Source organism: Oncorhynchus mykiss, chromosome 12, assembly GCF_057628025.1.
Source record: "Oncorhynchus mykiss isolate SJ-2025 chromosome 12, ASM5762802v1, whole genome shotgun sequence".
Lineage (NCBI taxonomy): Eukaryota > Metazoa > Chordata > Actinopteri > Salmoniformes > Salmonidae > Oncorhynchus > Oncorhynchus mykiss.
The window spans coordinates 38559229-38579419 of record NC_143033.1 but is presented as its reverse complement, the minus strand read 5'-3'; the positions used below and the strand labels follow the sequence as shown (position 1 = coordinate 38579419).

General features: G+C 41.6%; 1 protein-coding gene across 2 annotated transcripts in view; it reads left to right on the top strand.

Annotated features, from left to right (window-relative positions):
• Positions 1–12887: 12887 nt before the first annotated feature.
• The window catches only part of LOC110537549 (AP-2 complex subunit beta), a 67430-nt gene continuing 60126 nt past the window's right edge, over positions 12888–20191 (top strand). The window contains exons 1-6 of one of the 2 annotated variants that reach the window (XM_021623672.3): positions 12888–13253; positions 13805–13856; positions 14137–14242; positions 14744–14879; positions 15156–15401; positions 16706–16896. In XM_021623672.3, coding sequence (XP_021479347.1) covers positions 13820–13856; positions 14137–14242; positions 14744–14879; positions 15156–15401; positions 16706–16896 — 716 coding nt within the window. In that variant the 5' untranslated portion in view covers positions 12888–13253; positions 13805–13819. The remainder of the gene's footprint in view (positions 13254–13804; positions 13857–14136; positions 14243–14743; positions 14880–15155; positions 15402–16705; positions 16897–20191) is intronic. The other variant, XM_021623673.3, reaches the window with a different exon arrangement.

The window sequence follows — 20191 nt, the reverse complement described above, 5'->3', positions numbered from 1 at the left end:
GTTTCCATCCCTGTTAGTGAGCATTGCTCCTTTGCCAAGATAATTCATCCACCTGACAGGTGTGGCATATCAAGAAGCTGATTTAACAGCATTACACTGGTGTACCTTGAGCCAGGAACAATAAAATGCCATCCTAAAATGCGCAGTTTTGGCACACAACACAATGCCACAGATGTCTCAAGTTTTGTGTGCAATTGGCATTCTGGCTGCAGGAATGTCCACCAGAGCTGTTGCCTGATAATTTTATGTTAATTTCGCTACCATAAGCCGGTGTACAGAATAAAAATATTCCAAAACATGCATAATGTTTTCAACAAGGCACTAAAGTAATACTGTGGCAAAGCAATTAACTTTGTGGTCGAGTTAGTTTTGACTAAAATCTACTTGAAAATCTATGGCAAAACCTTAATGGTTGTCTAGCAATGATCAACAACCAATTTGATTGAGCTTGAATATAGAAAATAATAAATGGGCAAATGTTGCACAATCCAGGTGTGGAAAGCTCTTAAAGACTCTCAGCCGTAATCGCTGCCAAACGTCCTCTCACTGTCAACTGTATTTCTTTTCAGAAAACTTAACATGTATGAACATAAGATTCAACAACTGAGACAAACTGAACAAGTTCCACAGACATGTGACTAAGAGAAATGGAATAATGTGTCCCTGAACAAAGGGGGGTCAAAACCTTCGTAGGTGGTTGAAATCGGATACAAATCTGATCCCTGGCCATTCAACTTGTCTGAACGGTCAACTCTGATTTATTGCCCTCATGGTTTTTAGACTTATTTGGCATTTCTTGATGCTTGCTCTTGACAGTTTTGGCAAAAACATGTGGTAATAAAATATATATTTTTTAAACTTATTTAATTAGGCAAGTCAGTTAAGAAGAAATTGTTATTTACAATGACAGCCTAGGAACAGTGGGTTACCTGCCTTGTTCAGGGGCAGAACAACAGATTTTGACCATGTCAGCGCAGGGATTCCATCTAGCAACTTTCGGTTAATGGCCCAACGCTCTAACCACTAGGCTACCTGCTTGTTAATTGTTTACAAACAAATTAGTGAATGTTCTAGAAAGCTAAACGGCTAGCTAGTTGACTGCTGTGGCTTAAATCATTCTTACTCTATGATTTTGAAGATTTGAAGCAACTGGGAAACATCCATGGCAGGAATTGTCACCTTAGCTTGCTACATAACTTCTGAGTGATAGGAAGCATCAACACCAATCGTCGTTACTACACTGCTCAAAAAAATAAAGGGAACACTAAAATAACACCATCCTAGATCTGAATGAATGAAATATTCGTATTAAATACTTTTTTCTTAGTTGAATGTGCTGACAACAAAATCACACAAATTATCAATGGAAATCAAATTTATCAACCCATGGAGGTCTGGATTTGGAGTCACACTCAAAATTAAAGTGGAAAACCACACTACAGGCTGATCCAACTTTGATGTAATGTCCTTAAAACAAGTCAAAATGAGGCTCCGTAGTGTGTGTGGCCTCCACGTGCCTGTATGACCTCCCTACAACGCCTGGGCATGCTCCTGATGAGGTGGCGGATGGTCTCCTGAGGGATCTCCTCCCAGACCTGGACTAAAGCATCCGCCAACTCCTGGACAGTCTGTGGTGCAACGTGGCGTTGGTGGATGGAGCGAGACATGATGTCCCAAATGTGCTCAATTGGATTCAGGTCTGGGGAACGGGCGGGCCAGTCCATAGCATCAATGCCTTCCTCTTGAGGGGACTGCTGACACACTCCAGCCACATGAGGTCTAGCATTGTCTTGCCTTAGGAGGAACCCAGGGCCAACCGCACCAGCATATGGTCTCACAAGGGGTCTAAGGATCTCATCTCGGTACCTAATGGCAGTCAGGCTACCTCTGGCGAGCACATGGAGGGCTGTGCGGCCCCCCAAAGAAATGCCACACCACACCATGACTGACCCACCGCCAAACCGTTCATGCTGGAGGATGTTGCAGGCTGCAGAATGTTCTCCATGGCATCTCCAGACTGTCACGTCTGTCACATGTGCTCAGTGTGAACCTGCTTTCATCTGTGAAGAGCACAGGGCGCCAGTGGCGAATTTGCCAATCTTGGTGTTCTCTGGCAAATGAAAAACGTCTTGCACGGTGTTGGGCTGTAAGCACAACCCCCACCTGTGGACGTCGGGCCCTCATACCACCCTCATGGAGTCTGTTTCTGACCGTTTGAGCAGACACATGCACATTTGTGGCCTGCTGGAGGTCATTTTGCAGGGCTCTGGCAGTGATCCTCCTGCTCCTCCTTGCACAAAGGCGGAGGTAGCGGTCCTGCTGCTGGGTTGTTGCCCTCCTACGGCCTCCTCCACGTCTCCTGATGTACTGGCCTGTCTCCTGGTAGCGCCTCCATGCTCTGGACACTACGCTGACAGACACAGCAAACCTTCTTGCCACAGCTCGCATTGATGTGCCATCCTGGATGAGCTGCACTACCTGAGCCACTTGTGTGGGTTGTAGACTCCGTCTCATGCTACCACTAGAGTGAAAGCACCGCCAGCATTCAAAAGTGACCAAAACATCAGCCAGGAAGCATAGGAACTGAGAAGTGGTCTTTGGTCACTACCTGCAGAACCACTCCTTTATTGGGGGTGTCTTGCTAATTGCCTATAATTTCCACCTGTTTATTCCATTTGTACAACAGCATGTGAAATTGATTGTCAATCAGTGTTGCTACCTAAGTGGACAGTTTGATTTCACAGGAGTGTGATTGACTTGGAGTTACATTGTGTTGTTTAAGTGTTCCCTTTATTTTTTTGAGCAGTGTATGACAACTAACATAGTCATGTCAGTAAATGACTGCTGTCTGAACATGCACAAATCTGATTTGGACACATGTAACTTGCTGTTTGGACAGTCAGTCAGTTTTCCAGAACAGATTTGAAAAACAAAACTGATTTAATCATTAAGGCCTGCAGTGTGAACATGGCTTCATTGTTCCTCCATGTACTGCAAGGATAGGCCCTAATTTTACATTTACTATTGGTCGAAATGAGATCAATTACTAAGGTATGGTTTTGAGAAAGGTCAATGAATGTTCAAAACCAAACATGAGACGGAACTACTTCTGACCTTGTGTAATTAAATGTAGTGTTAATTACTAATGAATTAACCACCCGTGTTAAGGTATCATAAGTGCGAGGGATATGTTAGTTCTCTGAGGAGTACCATTACAAGAGGAACTGCAGGAAGAACACGCCCAGGAGAGACTAGTGGAAATGGACAGAGCCACACCTCCACCACTGTCAGCCTACGCAGCCTCGCACCAACACTGGGAAGAAAGAAGGACTCATTTGAGGGAAGTATACTTATGGGCTTAAATGATTTAAAAAGTGATTAAGCTCCTTGAACTCAAGAGTCCCTTGAGACCGGATGTCCCTAGGGCTGTTGCGTGACGATATTACCGCCACACTGGCAGTCATTACCGCAGTAAAATTTCATGTGACCATCGAGTCACGGTAATCTCCTTTTATGCAATCTGAACACGCATTGGTAGTACGCAACTCACTAACGATCATCAGGTCGCTAATGGCCTGGTACTCAGGGCTCTATTTCTCCTCTAACCACTCTTCAAATGCAATTGAAAATCACATCAGACACTTCAAAACTGTATAGTGATTTTTAAAACACCTCACTGTGATTGATCAATTTGAAGAAAGAAGTTCAATAACAGGTTGAAACAGTGTAAAACATGGTCGTTGTGGGTGTTGTTTCAAAGCCTAACACAACAAAATTGTGTGTTAGGTGATGATTAATTCAAATCACCCTTACACATATTAGAGCTTATGCATACACATAGGCCTACCGTACCTTCAGAAAGTATTCACCCCTTGTCTTTTTCCACATTTTGTTGTTTTATAGCCTGAATTTAAAATGGATTCCATTCAGATTTTTTGTCACTGGCCTTCCCCATAATGTCGAAGTGGAATTATGTTCAGGAGTAAGAAAGTGCTTAACAAGTCACATCAAAAGTTGCATGAACGTTGTGTTCAATAAGTGTTTAACATGATTTTTTTAATGACGACCTCATCTCTGTACCCCACACATACAATTATCTGTAAAGTCCCTCAGTCGAGCAGTGCATTTCAAACCCACATTCAACCACAAAGACTAGGGAGGTTTTCCAATGACTCACAAAGAAGGGACCCTATTGGTAGATGAGTAATAAAAAATATAAAAGCAGACATTGAATATCCCTTTAAGCATGGTGAAATTATTAATTACACTTTGGATGGTGTATCAATACACCCAGTCACTACAAAGATACAGGCCTCCTTCATAACTCAGTTGCCGGAGAAGAATAAAACCGCCCAAGGATTTCACTGAGGCCAATGGTGACCTTAAAACAGTTACAGAGTTTATTGGCTGTAATAGGAGAGAACTGAGCATTGTAGTTAATCCACAATACTAACCTAATTGACAGAGTGAAAAGAAGGAAGCTTGTAAAAAATACAAATATTCCAAAACATGCATCCTGTTTGCAACAAGGCACTTAAGTAATACTCCAAAAAATGTGGTAAACCAATTATCTTTTTGTACTGAATACAAAGTGTTATGTTTGGGGTAAATCCAACACAACACATTATGGAGAACCACTCTCCATATGTTCAAGCTTAGTGGTGGCTGCATCATGTTTTGGGTATGCTTGTAATCGTTAAGGACAGGGGAGTTATTCCGGATTTTAAAAATTACGGCATGGAGCTAAACACAGGCAAAATCCTAGAGGAAAACTTGGTTCAGTCTGCTTTCTGCTACCTTTCCTCCATTTGCACAACAGCATGTGCAATTTATTGTTAATCAGTGTTGCTTCCTAAGTGGACAGTTTGATTTCACAGAAGTGTGATTGACTTGGAGTTACATTGTGTTGTTTAATTTTCTGGGTAAGTCTAAGACACAGGGGCGGCAGGGTAGCCTAGTGGTTAGAGTGTTGGACTAGTAACGGGAAGGTTGCAAGTTCAAATCCCCGAGCTGACAAGGTACAAATCTGTCGTTCTGCCCCTGAACAGGCAGTTAACCCAATGACTAGGCCGTCATTGAAAATTAGAATGTGTTCTAAACTGACTTGCCTAGTTAAATAAAGGTAAAATAAAAAGAGCTTTCTTTGCACACCTGGATTGTACAATATTTGCACATTACAATTGTTTTTTTCCTTGAAGCTCTGTCAAGTCTTGCCATAGATTTTCAAGACGATTTAAGTCAAAACTGTAACTAGGCCACTACATGTCATCTTGGTAAGCAACTCCAGTGTATATTTGGCCTTGTGTTTTAGGTTATTGCCCTGCTGAATGGTGAATTTGTCTCTTAGTGACTGTTGGAAAGTAGACTGATCCAGGTTTTCCTCTAGGATTTTGCCTGTCCTTAGCTCTATTTTGTTTATTTTTATCCTAAAAAACTCCCTAGTCCTGGGCCTCCTGAGTGGCTCAGTGGTCTAAGACACCGGGAGACCAATGAGGGTTGCAGCCGGCCATGACTGGGATACCCATGAGGCGGCGCACAATTGGCCCAGCGTCGTCCGAGTTAGGGGAGGGTTTGGCCTGCCGGGATGTCCTTGTCCCATTGCGCTCTAGCGACACCATGTGGTGTGCCAGGCACATGCACGCTGACATGGTCGCCAGCTGGACGGTGTTTCCTCTGTGAAATTGGTGCAGCTGGCTTCCAGGTTAAGAGAGCAGTGTGTCAAGAAGCAGTGCGGCCTGGCAGGGTCGTGTTTCGGAGGACGCATGGCTCTCTACCTTTGCCTCTCCCGAGTCCATACGGGAGTTGCAGCTATGGGACAAGACTGTAACTACCAATTGGATATCACAAAATTGGGGAGAAGAAGGGGTAAAAAAATGTCAATAAAAAATCCCTAGTCCTTGTGAATGACAAGCATACCCTTAACATGATGCAGCCACCACTATGCTTGAAAATATGAAGAGTGATATGTTGGGTTGGATTTTCCCCAAACATAACATTTTGTATTCAGGACCTAAAGTTAATTTCTTTGACAATTTTTTGCAGTTTCACTTCAGTGCCTTATTGCACACCAGATGCATGTTTTGGAATATTTTTTATTCTGTACCCTTATTTTAAAAGCGCCCTGTACAACACAACATAAATAAACACATACCACATACAGTACCAGTCAAAAGTTTGGACACAACTTTTCTACATTGTAGAATAATAGTGAAGACATCAAAAATATGAAATAACACATATGGAATCATAGAGTAACCAAAAAAGTGTTAAACAAATACAAATATATTTTATATGAGATTCTTCAAAGTAGCCACCCTTTGCCTTGATGACAACTTTGCACACTCTTGCCATTATCTCAACCAGCTTCACTTGGAATGCTTTGGCAATAGCCTTGAAGGAGTTCCCACATATGCTGAGAACTTTTCCTTCACTCTGCGTTCCAACTCATCCCAAACCATCTCAATTGGGTTGAGGTCGGGTGATTGTGGAGGCCAGGTCATCTGATGCAGCACTCCATCAGTCAAAAATAGTAAAAAATAAAGAAAAACCCTTGAATGAGTAGGTGTCCAAATTTTTGACTGGTACTGTATATATATTTATACAGTGCATTCGGAAAGTATTCAGACCACTTTTTTCAAATGTTGTTACATTACAGTCTTATTCTAAAATATATTAAATACATATTTTGACTCAATCTACACACAATACCCCATAATGAAAAAAGTGAAAACAGGTTTTTAGACATTTTTTAAAATGTATTAAAAATAAAAAAACAGAAATACCTTATTTAAATAAGTATTCAGACCAGAGCCAGGACTTTAACCCGATCAAACATCTCTGGAGAGACCTGAAAGTAGCTGTGCAACAACGCTCCCCATCCAATCTGACAGAGCTTGAGAGGATCTACAGAAAAGAATGGGAGAAAGTCCCCAAATACAGGTGTGCCAAGCTTGTAGCGTCATACCCAAGAAGACTCCAGGCTGTAATTTCTGCCAAAGGCGCTTCAACAAAGTACTGAGTAAAGGGTCTGAATGTTTATGTAAATGTGATATTTCTATCTATATATTCTTTCAATTAGCAAACATTTCTAAACCTGTTTTTGCTTTGTCATTATGGGGTATTGTGTGTAGACTGATGAGGGGAAAAAACAATGTAATACATTTTAGAATAAGCCTGTAACCTAACAAAATGTGGAAAAGTCAAGGGGTCTGAATACTGTACGAAGAAATGTGTATATATATGGTGTGTGTGTGTGTGTATATATATCACAAAATGTGTCACAAAATGTAACGAGATTGAACACAGCGACATGCACAAACAAAATGTGTGAATGTCATGATACTAAAGAAGAAGCTAGCTATGTCTCCAATGATTAAAAAAAAAGAAGTTATATCTGTGATGTCTCTGCATGACTTGACTTTCACATTTTCATCCGTCGAAATAGGCCACTCAAGAACATTCAGAGACTCAAATCAAATTGTATTTGTCCCATGCGCCAAATACAACAGGTGTAGTAGACCTTACAGTGAAATGCTTACTTACAAGCCCTTAAACAACAATGCCGTTTTAAGAAAAATAAGTGTTAAGTAAAAAATAACAAGGTACTGTTACAGAGTCAATGTGTGGGAGCACCGGGAGGTCAAGGTAATTGAGGTAAAATGTACATATAGGTAGAGTTAAAGTGACGATGCAGAGATAATAAACAGAGACTAGCAGGGGGGGGGGGGAGACAATGCAAATAGTCTGGGTAGCCCTTTGATTAGCTGTTCAGGAGCCTTATGGCTTGGGGGTAGAGGCCGTTAAGAAGACTTTTGGACCTAGACTTGCCGCTCAGGTACCGCTTGATGTGCGGTAGCAAAGAGAACAGTCTATGACTAGGGTGGCTGGAGTCTTTGACAATTGTTTGGGCCTTCCTCTGACACCGCCTGTTGTTGAGGTCCTGGATGGCAGGAAGCTTGCCCCCAGTGATGTAATGGGCCGTACGCACTACCCTCTGTAGTAACTTGCGGTCGGAGACCGAGCAGTTGCCATACCATTGGGATGGTGTTCTTCGGCTTGCAAGCCTCCCCCTTTTTCCTCCAAACATAACGATGGTCATTATGGCCTATTTTTGTTTCATCAGACCAGAGGACATTTCTCCAAAAAGTATGATCTTTGTCCCCATGTGCAGTTGCAAACCGTAGTCTGGCTTTTTAATGGCTGTTTTGGAGCAGTGGCTTCTTCCTTGCTGAGCGGCCTTTCAGGTTATGACGATATAGGACTCCTTTTACTGTGGATATAGATACTTTTGTACCCGTTTCCTCCAGCGTCTTCACAAGGTCCTTTGCTGCTGTTCTGGGATTGATTTGCATCTCTAGGAGACAGAACGCGTCTCCTTCCTGAGCGGTATGACAGCTGCATGGTGTTTATACTTGCGTACCATTGTTTGTACAGATGAACGTGGTACCTTCAGGCGTTTGGAAATTGATCTCAAGGATGAACCACTTTTTTTCTGAGGTCTTGGCTAATTTCTTTTGATTTCCCATGATGTCAAGCAAAGTGGCACTGAGTTTGAAGGTAGGCCTTGAAATACATCCACAGGTACACCTCCAATTGACTCAAATGATGTCAGTTAGCCTATCAGAAGCTTTGAAAGCCATGATATAATTTTCTGGAATTTTCCAAGGCACAGTCAACTTAGTGTATGTAAACTTCTGACCCACTGGAATTGTGATACAGTGAATTATAAGTGAAATAATCTGTCTGTAAACAATTGTTGGAAAAATTACTTGTGTCATGCACAAAGTAGATGTCCTAACCGACTTGCCAAAACTATAGTTTGTCAACAAGAAATTTGTGGAATGGTTGAAAAACTAGTTTTAATGACTCCAACCTAAGTGTATGTAAACTTCCGACTTCAACTGTAGATGAAAAACATCTTGGTAACTAGTGTGGTCTACAGCTTATCATGAGTTACTCAGGAGAGCAAAATCTTGTGCACCAGCTGTTGTTTACAAATATACACAGACTGCCACCCCTTGCCTTACTGGAGGCGGCTGTTCTATCTCGCTGATGCAGCGTAAACCCTGCCAGCTGTATGTTATTCATGTCGTCATTCAGCCACGACTCGGTGAAACGTAAGATATTACAGTTTTTAATGTCCCGTTGGTAGGATATTCGTTATCATAGTTTGTCAATTTTGTTATCCAATGTACAATTGGCTAATATGACTGATGGTAGAGGCATATTACCCACTCGCAGTCGGATACTTACAAGGCACCCTGACCTACGTCACAAATATCTCTGTCTCTTTCTCATGTGAATCACCCGGATCTGAAGTAAATCCTTTGCTTCCAACTTGCTAAAGAAAAAGTATTTGTCCAGTACGGGGTGAGTAATCACTGTCCTTATATCTAGAAGCTTTTTTCGGTCATAAGAGATGGGGGCAGAAACATTATGTACAAAATACGTTACATATAACGCGAAAAAAACAGACAAAATAGCACAATTGGTTAGGAGACCGTAAAATTGCAGCCATCTCCTCTGAAGCCACTCCTACACTGTATTGGCTGTGTGCTTAGGGTTGTTGTCCTGCTGAAAGGTGAACCGTTGCCCCAGCCTGAGGTCCTGAGCGTTCTGGAGCAGGTTTTCAAGGATCTCTCTGTACTTTGCTCCGTTCATCTATGCCTGGATCCTGACTAGTCTCCCAGTCCCTGCCGCTGAAAAACATCCCCACAGCATGATGCTGCCACCACCATGCTTCACTGTAGAGATGGTGCCAGATTTCCTCCAGACGTGACGCTTGGCATTCAGGCCATACAGAATCTTGGTTTCATCAGACCAGAGAATCTTGTTTCTCATTGTCTGAGAGTCTTTAGGTAACTTTTGGCAAACTCCAAGCGGGCTGTTATGTGCCTTTTACTGAGGAGTGGCTTCCGTCTTGCCAATCTACCATAAAGGACTGATTGGTGGAGTGCTGCAGAGATGGTTGTCCTTCTGGAAGATTCTCCCATCTCCACAGAGGAACTAGAGAGCTCTATCAGAGTGACCATCGGGTTCTTGGTCACCTCCCTGACCAAGGCCCTTCTCCCCCGACTTCTCTGTTTGGCCGGGCAGCCAGCTCTAGGAAGAATCTTGGTGGTTCCAAACTTCTTCCATTTAAGAATGATGGAGGCCACTGTGGTCTTGTGGACCTTCAATGCTGCAGAAATGTTTTGGTACCCTTCCCCAGATCTGTGCCTCGACCACATACCTGTCTTGGAGTTCAACGGACAATTCCTTTGACCTCATGGATTGGTTTATGCTCTGACATGCACTCTCGACTGTGGGACCTTATATAGACAGCTGTGTGCCTTTTTAAATGTCCAATCAACTTAATTTACCACTGTTGGACTCCAATCAAGTTGTAGAAACATCTCAATGATGATCAATGGAAACAGGATGCACCTGAGCTCAATTTTGAGTCTCATAGCAAAGGGTCTCAATACTTGTGTAAATAAGGTATTTATGTTTTTTTTTTTTTATAGAAATTTGCAAAAATAAAAACTGTTTTTGCTTTGCCATTATGGGGTATTGTGTATAGATTGCTGATAATTAATGTTAATTTAATCAATTTTAGAATAAGGCTGTAAAGTAACAAAATGTGGAAAAAGTAAAGGGGTATGAATACTTTCCAAAGGCACTGTATATTCCACTATTTCATAAAAAATAAAAACCTCAAAACATATTGTAACTCTTCTGCAGTAAAATCTCGTACACAGAGGTACTTCTCTGCAGCTGCCTTCTACACTCGTTATAACACACTGCCCCACACAACACACCCTTTAACTCCTCTGAAGTCAAATTTCGTATACCCAAATACTTCTCTGCAGCTGCCACCACATTTATTTTCTGTGATTTACGTTCCATTTCTGCGGTACAGTTTAACCATTGCTATGGACGCTAAGAAGCCAACCTTACTGAATATATCACCCGTGGCCTATCCCTCTGTGCTGGCACAAGTCTAAGGCTCATTGGGATCTTCTCAGGATCCCTCACCCTTGACCCATCCTCCTCTACTTTCTTCACTGCCTCAGCATACGACACCTGCGCCACGCTGGCCACTTCAACCTGCCTCTCTCGTTAATCACCCAACTTCTTGCAAATTATTTAAATAATAGTCCTGTACAATGTATTTCCATAGCTGGTAAAGAAATGATTCTAAGCCAGCTGACTGATGATACTACACTTTTTCTGAAAGACGCTAACCAAATTCCCATATTGATCAATGTGATACAATCCTTTTCCAAAGCGTCTGGTCTATATCTTAACATTAATAAATGTGAACTCATAGCTGTCAAATATTGTGTGACACCTTCATATTATGGTATTCCAGTAAAAGAAGAACTTACATATTTAGGCATAACCATTACAAAGGATCAAAAGTCTAGAGTCTTAATAAATCTCAACCCTCTTATTAAAAATACCCAGAAGAGGCTAAATCAATGGCTACAGAGGGACTTATCTTTAAAAGGTAGAGTCCTAATAACCTAGGCTGAAGGTATCTCTAGACTAACATATGGCGCTCTATCTTTATATCTTGACAGTAAAATAAGCAAGGAGATAGACCAGATGCTTTTCAACTTTCTTTGGAGAAACCGTACCCATTACATTAGGAAAACTGTTGCAATGAACACTTTTCTGGACTTTACTACTTTAAATAATACTTTTAAGATCAATTGGATAAAACAATTCCTAAGAAGACCCACTTCTATCTGGAATTTTATTCCTCATGTCTTCTCTACTTTTGGTGGCCTTAACTTCATGTTGTTTTGCAATTATAATATTGACAAAGTTCCAGTGAAACTTTCTGCTTTTAATCGGCAGGTTTTCTTGTCATGGTCCTTAATTTATAAACACAATTTTTCTCCACACAGATATTATATATGGAATAATCAGGATGTGTTGTATAAAAATACGTCTGTTTTTAGAATATTGGTTCAGAAATAATATCCTATTGGTGAGCCAACTGGTAAATGCTCAGTTATAAGGAATTCTTATCACTTTACAAGTTCCCTGTAACACCTAAAGATTTTGCAATTGTTTTAGATGCCATTCCCTCAGGTGTTGCTCTGTTATTCAGGAATTGACCCTGTTGACTCGTCAGTAGGAAAGATTTGTTTCTCTTTTGGTCCATTCAACAACAGAGCGATACAAACCTTGTTTCAGTAGATACCTTATGTCATGCCTTATTGGAATGGATTTATTGATAATATCTGTTGGAAAAAAGTTTGGATGTTGCCACACACTTGTTAACTACTTGTTAACAAAATTAAGTTTCCTTTAAAATGATTCATAAATATTATCCTGCCAACCACTATATGAAGAAGTTTAAGGAAAACATCAACTCAAATTGCTCCTTTTGTAATGACCACCCAGAAACAGTGTTGCATCTTTTTTTGGTATTGTATTCATGTAGGTATTCAGTAGATTTATAATTGAACACATTTATTAAGATTTTACACTATTGTGGAGAGATGTACTGCTTGGATTCTTTACATACGATAGAAATAAGCTGAAACATTTTTATGTAATTAATTTCATTATTCTTTTGGCCAAATTTCATATACACAAATGTAAATTTACAAACAAAAAAACTAATTTTCTTACCCTACAAAAAGAAATTGAACTGTATTTTAAGACCGTTAAATACTCTACTAACAAAAAAGCTGTTAGAATTGTAAGTGTATGTATGTCCCTTAAGGTCTTTGTGTAATTGTAATGTGATATTGTACCCCCTAGCTCGACTGTCCATTGTATATAATCTATATATACTTGTGTTCCCTCATGTACTTTCTGTATTGATTTGTTGTTAATAAAATAAAATCATATTTTAAAAAATAAAAATAAATAAAAAACCTGCCTCTCTCGCACTGGACAGTTCCGGTCCCCAGCAACGTGGTCATCCCTACAGTTGACACACAACTTTATCCACCGAAACTACACAGGCATAGCTAGCTATCGCCAAGTATTTAATTAAAACGTCTTTGTGAACTACTCCGTGTCCCTCTGTAAACATAGTCCGCCTATTTCCGGTCGAAATGAACTGTTTTCCGGTGTTACGCCTTTCTGGCTCCGATACCCTTCACTCATTTTGTTTTTCCGGGAGTGCTCCATCTTTCTACGGTTAGCTATCTCTCTGCGGCAATCAAGGAGCTAAAACATCTTTCCAGATCTGGAATAGCTTCACTCACCCTAGCGACGCAGTTTCTTATTGAAATTACCTCTCAAAACAAGTTTGTACCTTTCAATTTGTAAAGATTATTTGTTGTGGTTTTAACGTTAATGTTATCTAGCTAGCGCTAGTTTGCTGGAAGTACAGAGGCCTTACAATCATCCCTAGCCAGCTAACGTTAGCTAGCTTAGTAGGACAGATATTTTCCACTACTCCACGGGCCTGGGGTCACACCCAAGACAATAATTGCCCTGTAATTGGAAACACTTGACTCTGTTGTGAGCTTTTAGCTAGCTAACTACATATATAATAATAACTAGTCTGTTTACAAACATGTTTTCCATATGTAATGTTATTATAAAGGGAAGTAAACTGCCTAGCTAACGTTAACTACCGACATTAGCCAGTGAAAGTGCTGCTGTTGTGACGTACAACTGATGTCTCGTAGTGGCATGGGATGCTGTTATAGTTCTGCTTTGCTTGTTCCCTTGCATTCAACTATATAAAACATATTTAGAAGCCAAGAGTAAAGATATAGCTATAATTTTTTTGTATCATAGGCCAATGATGTGTCCTTTCTATCCTCTAATGCTGGATGTTTCCCTGTAACAGATTTGAAGACCAACAATGACTGACTCAAAATATTTTACAACAAATAAAAAAGGTGAGTCTTAAAACGATTATTGGTATTGTCTTCTTCAATAACACATTGTCCCCTTGATCATGAGTGCATGCCTACCATTAGGAAAGTGCAACATAACTCTTAATGGAAATAGATTGGCTCGTACTCTCCTCACAGAAACAGGATGCATGAAATTACCACTAAAGGCTGAACTGTTCATGCCAAAGCTGACAACTGAGCTGACTGTTCAACCGCTGAATGAGAGCATCATTCTGTTGTCACACTGGACTCTTGCTAATGCTGCATCTGTATCCTGTTACAGGGGAGATATTTGAGCTGAAGGCAGAGCTTAACAATGAGAAGAAGGAGAAGAGGAAGGAGGCGGTGAAGAAGGTCATTGCGGCTATGACTGTGGGCAAGGATGTCAGGTACAGTACAGCTGATTGCTTCCTGTGACACTTCTGTGTGTTGACCATTCATCCCACTGACATTATCTAATGACCTTGGAATTGTTAGATTACTTGTTAGATATTGCTGCACTGTTGGAACTAGAAGCACAAACATTTCGCTTCACTTGCAATAACATCTGCTAACCATCTGTATGTGACCAATACGATTTGATTTGACCTGCATGCAGCTTCTGCTCTCAACACTTCTCAGCAATAATGTTTACTTTAATGTAAAAGAGATGCCTACTTGTCTATTATTAGCAAGTTATGTATTATAATCTTTATTATTAACGGTATACTCCCTGATATGGCTAATGCACAACGTAAACAGCATTGTGGGTCAATTTCTGCAATAATTGAAGCGTTGAAGCACGAAGCTAAACTTCTCCTCTGTTTTGGTCCCGTTGCTACCGCATTGTAACAGCGTGAAGTGAACCCGTGCACATGCGCAGGTATGACCTAAAATTGTCTGTCCTTTAGCTCCCTCTTCCCAGACGTGGTGAACTGCATGCAGACAGACAACCTGGAGCTGAAAAAGCTGGTCTACCTGTACCTGATGAACTATGCTAAGAGCCAGCCTGACATGGCCATCATGGCTGTCAACAGCTTTGTCAAGGCAAGGCCTTTTCTTTTTTAAATATGTTTTAAAGGTATTTTATGAGAGAGAGATATCAAAGGGCAGTAGGTTGGACTCAAACCTACGCCGGCACTAGACATGTGTGCCAGAGGCTGCAGCACTACCTACATACCAGCCGGGAGGCATGGCCTTTTCTTTGACATAAAAATACACATTTACATGGTTTTCCACTTTGGCTATTAACATATTACACAGCCTAGCCATTGCAATACTGCACTTCCCCATCCATAGATATCTCACCTCTCTCTCCCTCAGGACTGTGAGGACCCTAACCCCCTGATCCGGGCCCTGGCCGTACGCACCATGGGCTGCATCCGCGTGGACAAGATCACAGAGTACCTGTGTGAGCCGCTGAGGAAGTGTCTAAAGGACGAGGACCCATACGTGAGGAAGACGGCAGCGGTGTGTGTGGCAAAGCTCCATGACATCAATGCCCAGATGGTGGAGGACCAGGGTTTCCTGGATTCCCTCAGGGACCTCATCGCCGACTCCAACCCCATGGTAGGATAGGCTGGCAGTAGGCCCCTAGGCACAGCCCAGACTAAGTACACTACTGGTCAAATGTTTGAGAACACCTACTCATTTAAGGGTTTTTCTTTATTTTTACTATTTTCTTCATTGTAGAATAATAGTGACAATGTCAAAACTATGAAATCACACATGGATTCATGTAGTAACCAAAAAAGTGTTAAACAAATCAAAATATATTTTATATTTGAGATTTTTCAAATAGTCACCCTTTGCCTTGATGACAGCTTTGCACACTCTTGGCATTCTCTCAACCAGCTTCACCTGGAATGCTTTTCCAACAGTCTTGAAGTAGTTCCAACATATGCTGAGCACTTAGCTGCTTTTCCTTCACTCTGCGGTCCGACTCATCCCAAACCATCTCAATTTGGTTGAGGTCGGGGGATTGTGGAGGCCAGGTCATCTAATGCAGAACTCCATCACTCTCATTCTTGGTAAAATAGCCCTTACACAGCCTGGCGGTGTGTTTGGTCATTGTCCTGTTGAAAAACAAATGATAGTCCCACTAAGCTCAAACCAGATGGGATTGCGTATCGCTGCAGAATGCTGTGGATGCTCTAAGTGTGCCTTGAATTCTAAATATCACACACAGTGTCACCAGCAAAGCACCCCCACACCATAACACCACCACCTCCATGCTTTACGGTGGGAAATACAATTGCGGAGATCATCCGTTCACCCATGACGGACTGTCGATTCTCTTTGCTTATTTGAGCTGTTCTTGTCATAATATGGACTTGTCATAACTGGTCTTTTACCAAATAGGGCTATATTCTGTATACTCACCCTACCTTGTCACAGCACAACTGATTGGCTGAAACACATTAAGAAGAAGAAAAAATCCACAAATGAACTTTTATGAAGGCACACCTGTTAATTAAAATGCATTCCAGGTGACTACCTCACAAAGCTGGCTGAGAGAATGCTAAGAGTGTGCAAAGCTGTTTTCAAGGCAAATGGTGGCTATTTGAAGGATCTCAAATATAAAATATATATTGATTTGTTTAACACTTTGGAAAATAGTAAAACATAAAGAAAAACCCTTGAATGAGTAGGTGTTCTATAACTTTTTACCGGTAGTGTAGATGTCAGGCGACATTCTCAGACTTTGTTTACTTTTCTTGTCTACTTCGGGAGCCTGGGGTAATTTAAAAACAGCCTGTAAGGGTGTTGTTCCAGGACCTGTTTTAACAGTTTCTCTTGATTGACCCTATTTCACTGATGAAAGTCCATTGGCATACAAGACAGACCACTGATCACTGTATCTGAACCTCCAGGTGGTGGCCAACGCAGTGGCAGCTCTGTCTGAGATCAGTGAGTCCCACCCCAACAGCAACCTGCTGGACCTCAACCCCCAGAACATCAACAAGCTTCTGACGGCCCTCAATGAGTGCACTGAGTGGGGCCAGATCTTCATCTTGGACTGCCTGTCCAACTACAACCCCAAAGACGAGCGCGAGGCCCAGAGGTACGCACACATCTTTAGTTGTCACCTCAAACAAAGTCGATTCATTGAGTTCTGTTATCATTCTGAACTTTTTTCCCCTGGTTTATATAAAAACTGAACTAAAACCTGATTTAGTTGTCAGAGTAACATATAATACTCATCCAAGTTTTTTCTTGTGGGACAGCTTTTGTATGTTAGTTTGCAAACTTCTAAATCCTGCTGCATGGTACTATGCTGCCCAAAAAGCTGTCTTGTGAAATGTATATTTTCTTCTACTTTATGCTTGCCAGCCAAGAAATGTCCCATCTTGGACACACGAGTGACACTTACATACAAGGGAAACAAACAGACATTGCTCCACTGTTTATTTACCCTCGCAGTGTATTTACATGTGGTTACAGAGTATCACATCAATCATTCCAAATAGGTTATAGAAATGCACCAAATTTCATATATTCATCCCGATATGTTTATATGCATACATACACTATATGAACAAATGTACAGTGGCTTGCGAAAGTATTCACCCCCTTGGCATTTTTCCTATTTTGTTGCCTTACAACCTGGGAATAAAATACATTTTTGGGCAGTTTGTATCGTTTGATTTACACAACATGCCTACCGTTTTGAAGATGCTAAATATTTTTTATTGTGAAACAAACATGAAATGAGACAGAACTTGAGCGTGCATAACTATTCACCCCAACAATGTCAATATGTTGTAGAGACACTTTTTGCAGCAATTACAGCTGCAAGTCTCTTGGGGTATGTCTCTATAAGCTTGGCACTTCTGGACATTTTCACCCATTCTTCAAGGCAAAACTGCTCCAGCGCCTTCAAGTTGGATGGGTTCTGCTGGTGTACAGCAATCTTCAAGTCATACCACAGATTCTCAATTGGATTGAGGTCTGGGCATTGACAAGGCCATTCAAAGACATTTAAATGTTTCACCTTAAACCACTCAAGTGTTGCTTTAGCAGTATGCTTAGGGTCATTGTCCTGCTGGAAGGTGAACCTCCTTCCCAGTCTCAAATCTCTGGTAGACAAACAGGTTTCCCTCAAGAATGTCCCTGTATTTAGCGCCATCCATCATTCCTTATGTTCTGACCAGTTTCAAAGTCCCTGCCGATGGAAAAAAAAATATCCCCACAGCATGATGGGGATGGTGTTCTCGGGGTGATGAGAGGTGTTGGGTTTGCGCCAGACATAGCGTTTTCCTTGATGGCTTATTTTTTTCTTTAAGCAATGGATTTTTTCTGGACACTCTTCCGTAAAGCCCAGCTCTGTGGAGTGAACGGCTTAAAGTGGTCCTATAGACAAATGCACCAATCTCCGCTGTCGAGCTTTGCAGCTCCTTCAGGGTTATGTTTGGTCTCTATGTTGCCTCTCTGAATAATGCCCTCCTTGCCTGGTCCGTGAGTTTTGGTGGGTGGCCCTCTTTTGGCAGGTTTATTTTATGGCCCTCTTTTGGCAGGTTTATTTGACTTCTGAAGGTAATTGGTTGCACCAGATCATATTTGGGGGCTTCATAGCAAAGGGTGTGAATACATTTGCATGCACCACTTTTCCATTTTTTTGTTGTTGTTGTTGTTTAGAATTGTTTAGAAAAAAAACTTTTTCATTTCGCTTCACCAATTTGGACTATTTTGTGTATGTCCATTACATGAAATCCAAATAAAAATCCATTTAAATTACAGGTTGTAATGCAACAAAAAAGGGAAAACGCCAAGGGGGATGAATACTTTTGCAAGGCACTGTATGTGGACACCTGCTCGTCGAACATCTCATTCCAAAATCATGGGCATTAATTTGGAGTTGGTCCTGCCTTTGCTGTTATAACAGTTCTGGGAAGGCTTTCCACTAAATGTTGGAACATTGCTGCGGGGACTTGCTTCCATTCAGCAATGAGGATTAGTGATGTTGGGCGATTAGGCCAGGCTGGCAGTTGGCGTTCAATTCATCCCAAAGGTGTTCGATGGGTATGAGGTCAATGCTCTGTGCAGGCCAGTCAAGTTCTTCCATACCAACCTCGACAAACCATGTCTGTATGGACCTCACTTTGCGCACAGGTGTATTGTCATGCTGAAACAGGAAAGGGCCTTCCCCAAACTGCCACAAATTTGTTGTCACAAAGCACAGAATCTTCTAGAATGTCACTGTATGCTGTAGCATTAAGATTTCCCTTCATTGGAACTAAGGGTCCTAGCCTGAACCATGAAAAACAGACCCAGACCATTATTCCTCCTCCACCAAACTTTACAGTTGGCACTATGCGTTCGGGCAGTTAGCGTTTTCTTGGCATCCGCCAAACCCAGATTCGTCCGTTGGACTGCCAGATGGTGAAGAGTGATTCATCACTCCAGAGAACGCATGCTCTAGAGTCCAATGGCATCGAGCTTGACACCACTCCAGCCGACACTTGGCATTGCGCACAGTGATCTTAGGCTTGTGTGGGGCTGCTCGGCCATGGAAACCCATTTCATGAACCTCCCGACAAACGGTTCTTGTGCTGACGTTGCTTCCAAAGGCAGTTTGGAACTCGGTAGTAAGTGTTGCAACCACGGACAGATTATTTTTTTTACACGCTTCAGCACTTGACTGTCCCGTTCTGTGAGTTTATCAAATCAAATTTTATTGGTCACATACACATGGTTAGCAGATGTTAATGCGAGTGTCGGGAAATGCTTGTGCTATGCTTGTGCTTCTAGTTCCGATCATGCAGTAATATCTAACAAATTATCTCACAACAACTACCTTGTACACACAAGTGTGAAGGAATGAATATGTACATATAAATATATGGATGAGCGATGGCCGAACGGCATAGGCAAGATGCAGTAGATGGTATAGAGTACAGTATATACATATTAGATGAGTAATGTAGGGTATGGAAACATTATATAAAGTGGCATTGTTTAAAGTGACTAGTGTTACATTTATTACATCCAATTTTTAATTATTAAGTGGCTAGAGATTTGAGTCAGTATGTTGGCAGCAGCCACTCAATGTTAGTAATGGCTGTTTAACAGTCTGATGGCCTTGAGATAGAAGCTGTTTTTCAGTCTCTCGGTCCCTGCTTTGATGCACCTGTACTGACCTCGCCTTCTGTATTATAGCGGGGTGAACAGGAAGTGGCTCGGGTGGTTGTTGTCCTTGATTATCTTTTTGGCCCTCCTGTGACATTGGGTGCTGTAGGTGTCCTGAAGGGAAGGTAGTTTGCCTCTCTGGAGAGCCCGAGGGCCCTCACCTCCTCCCTGTAGGCCGTCTCACCGTTGTTGGTAATCAAGCCTACCACTGTAGTGTCGTCTGCAAACTT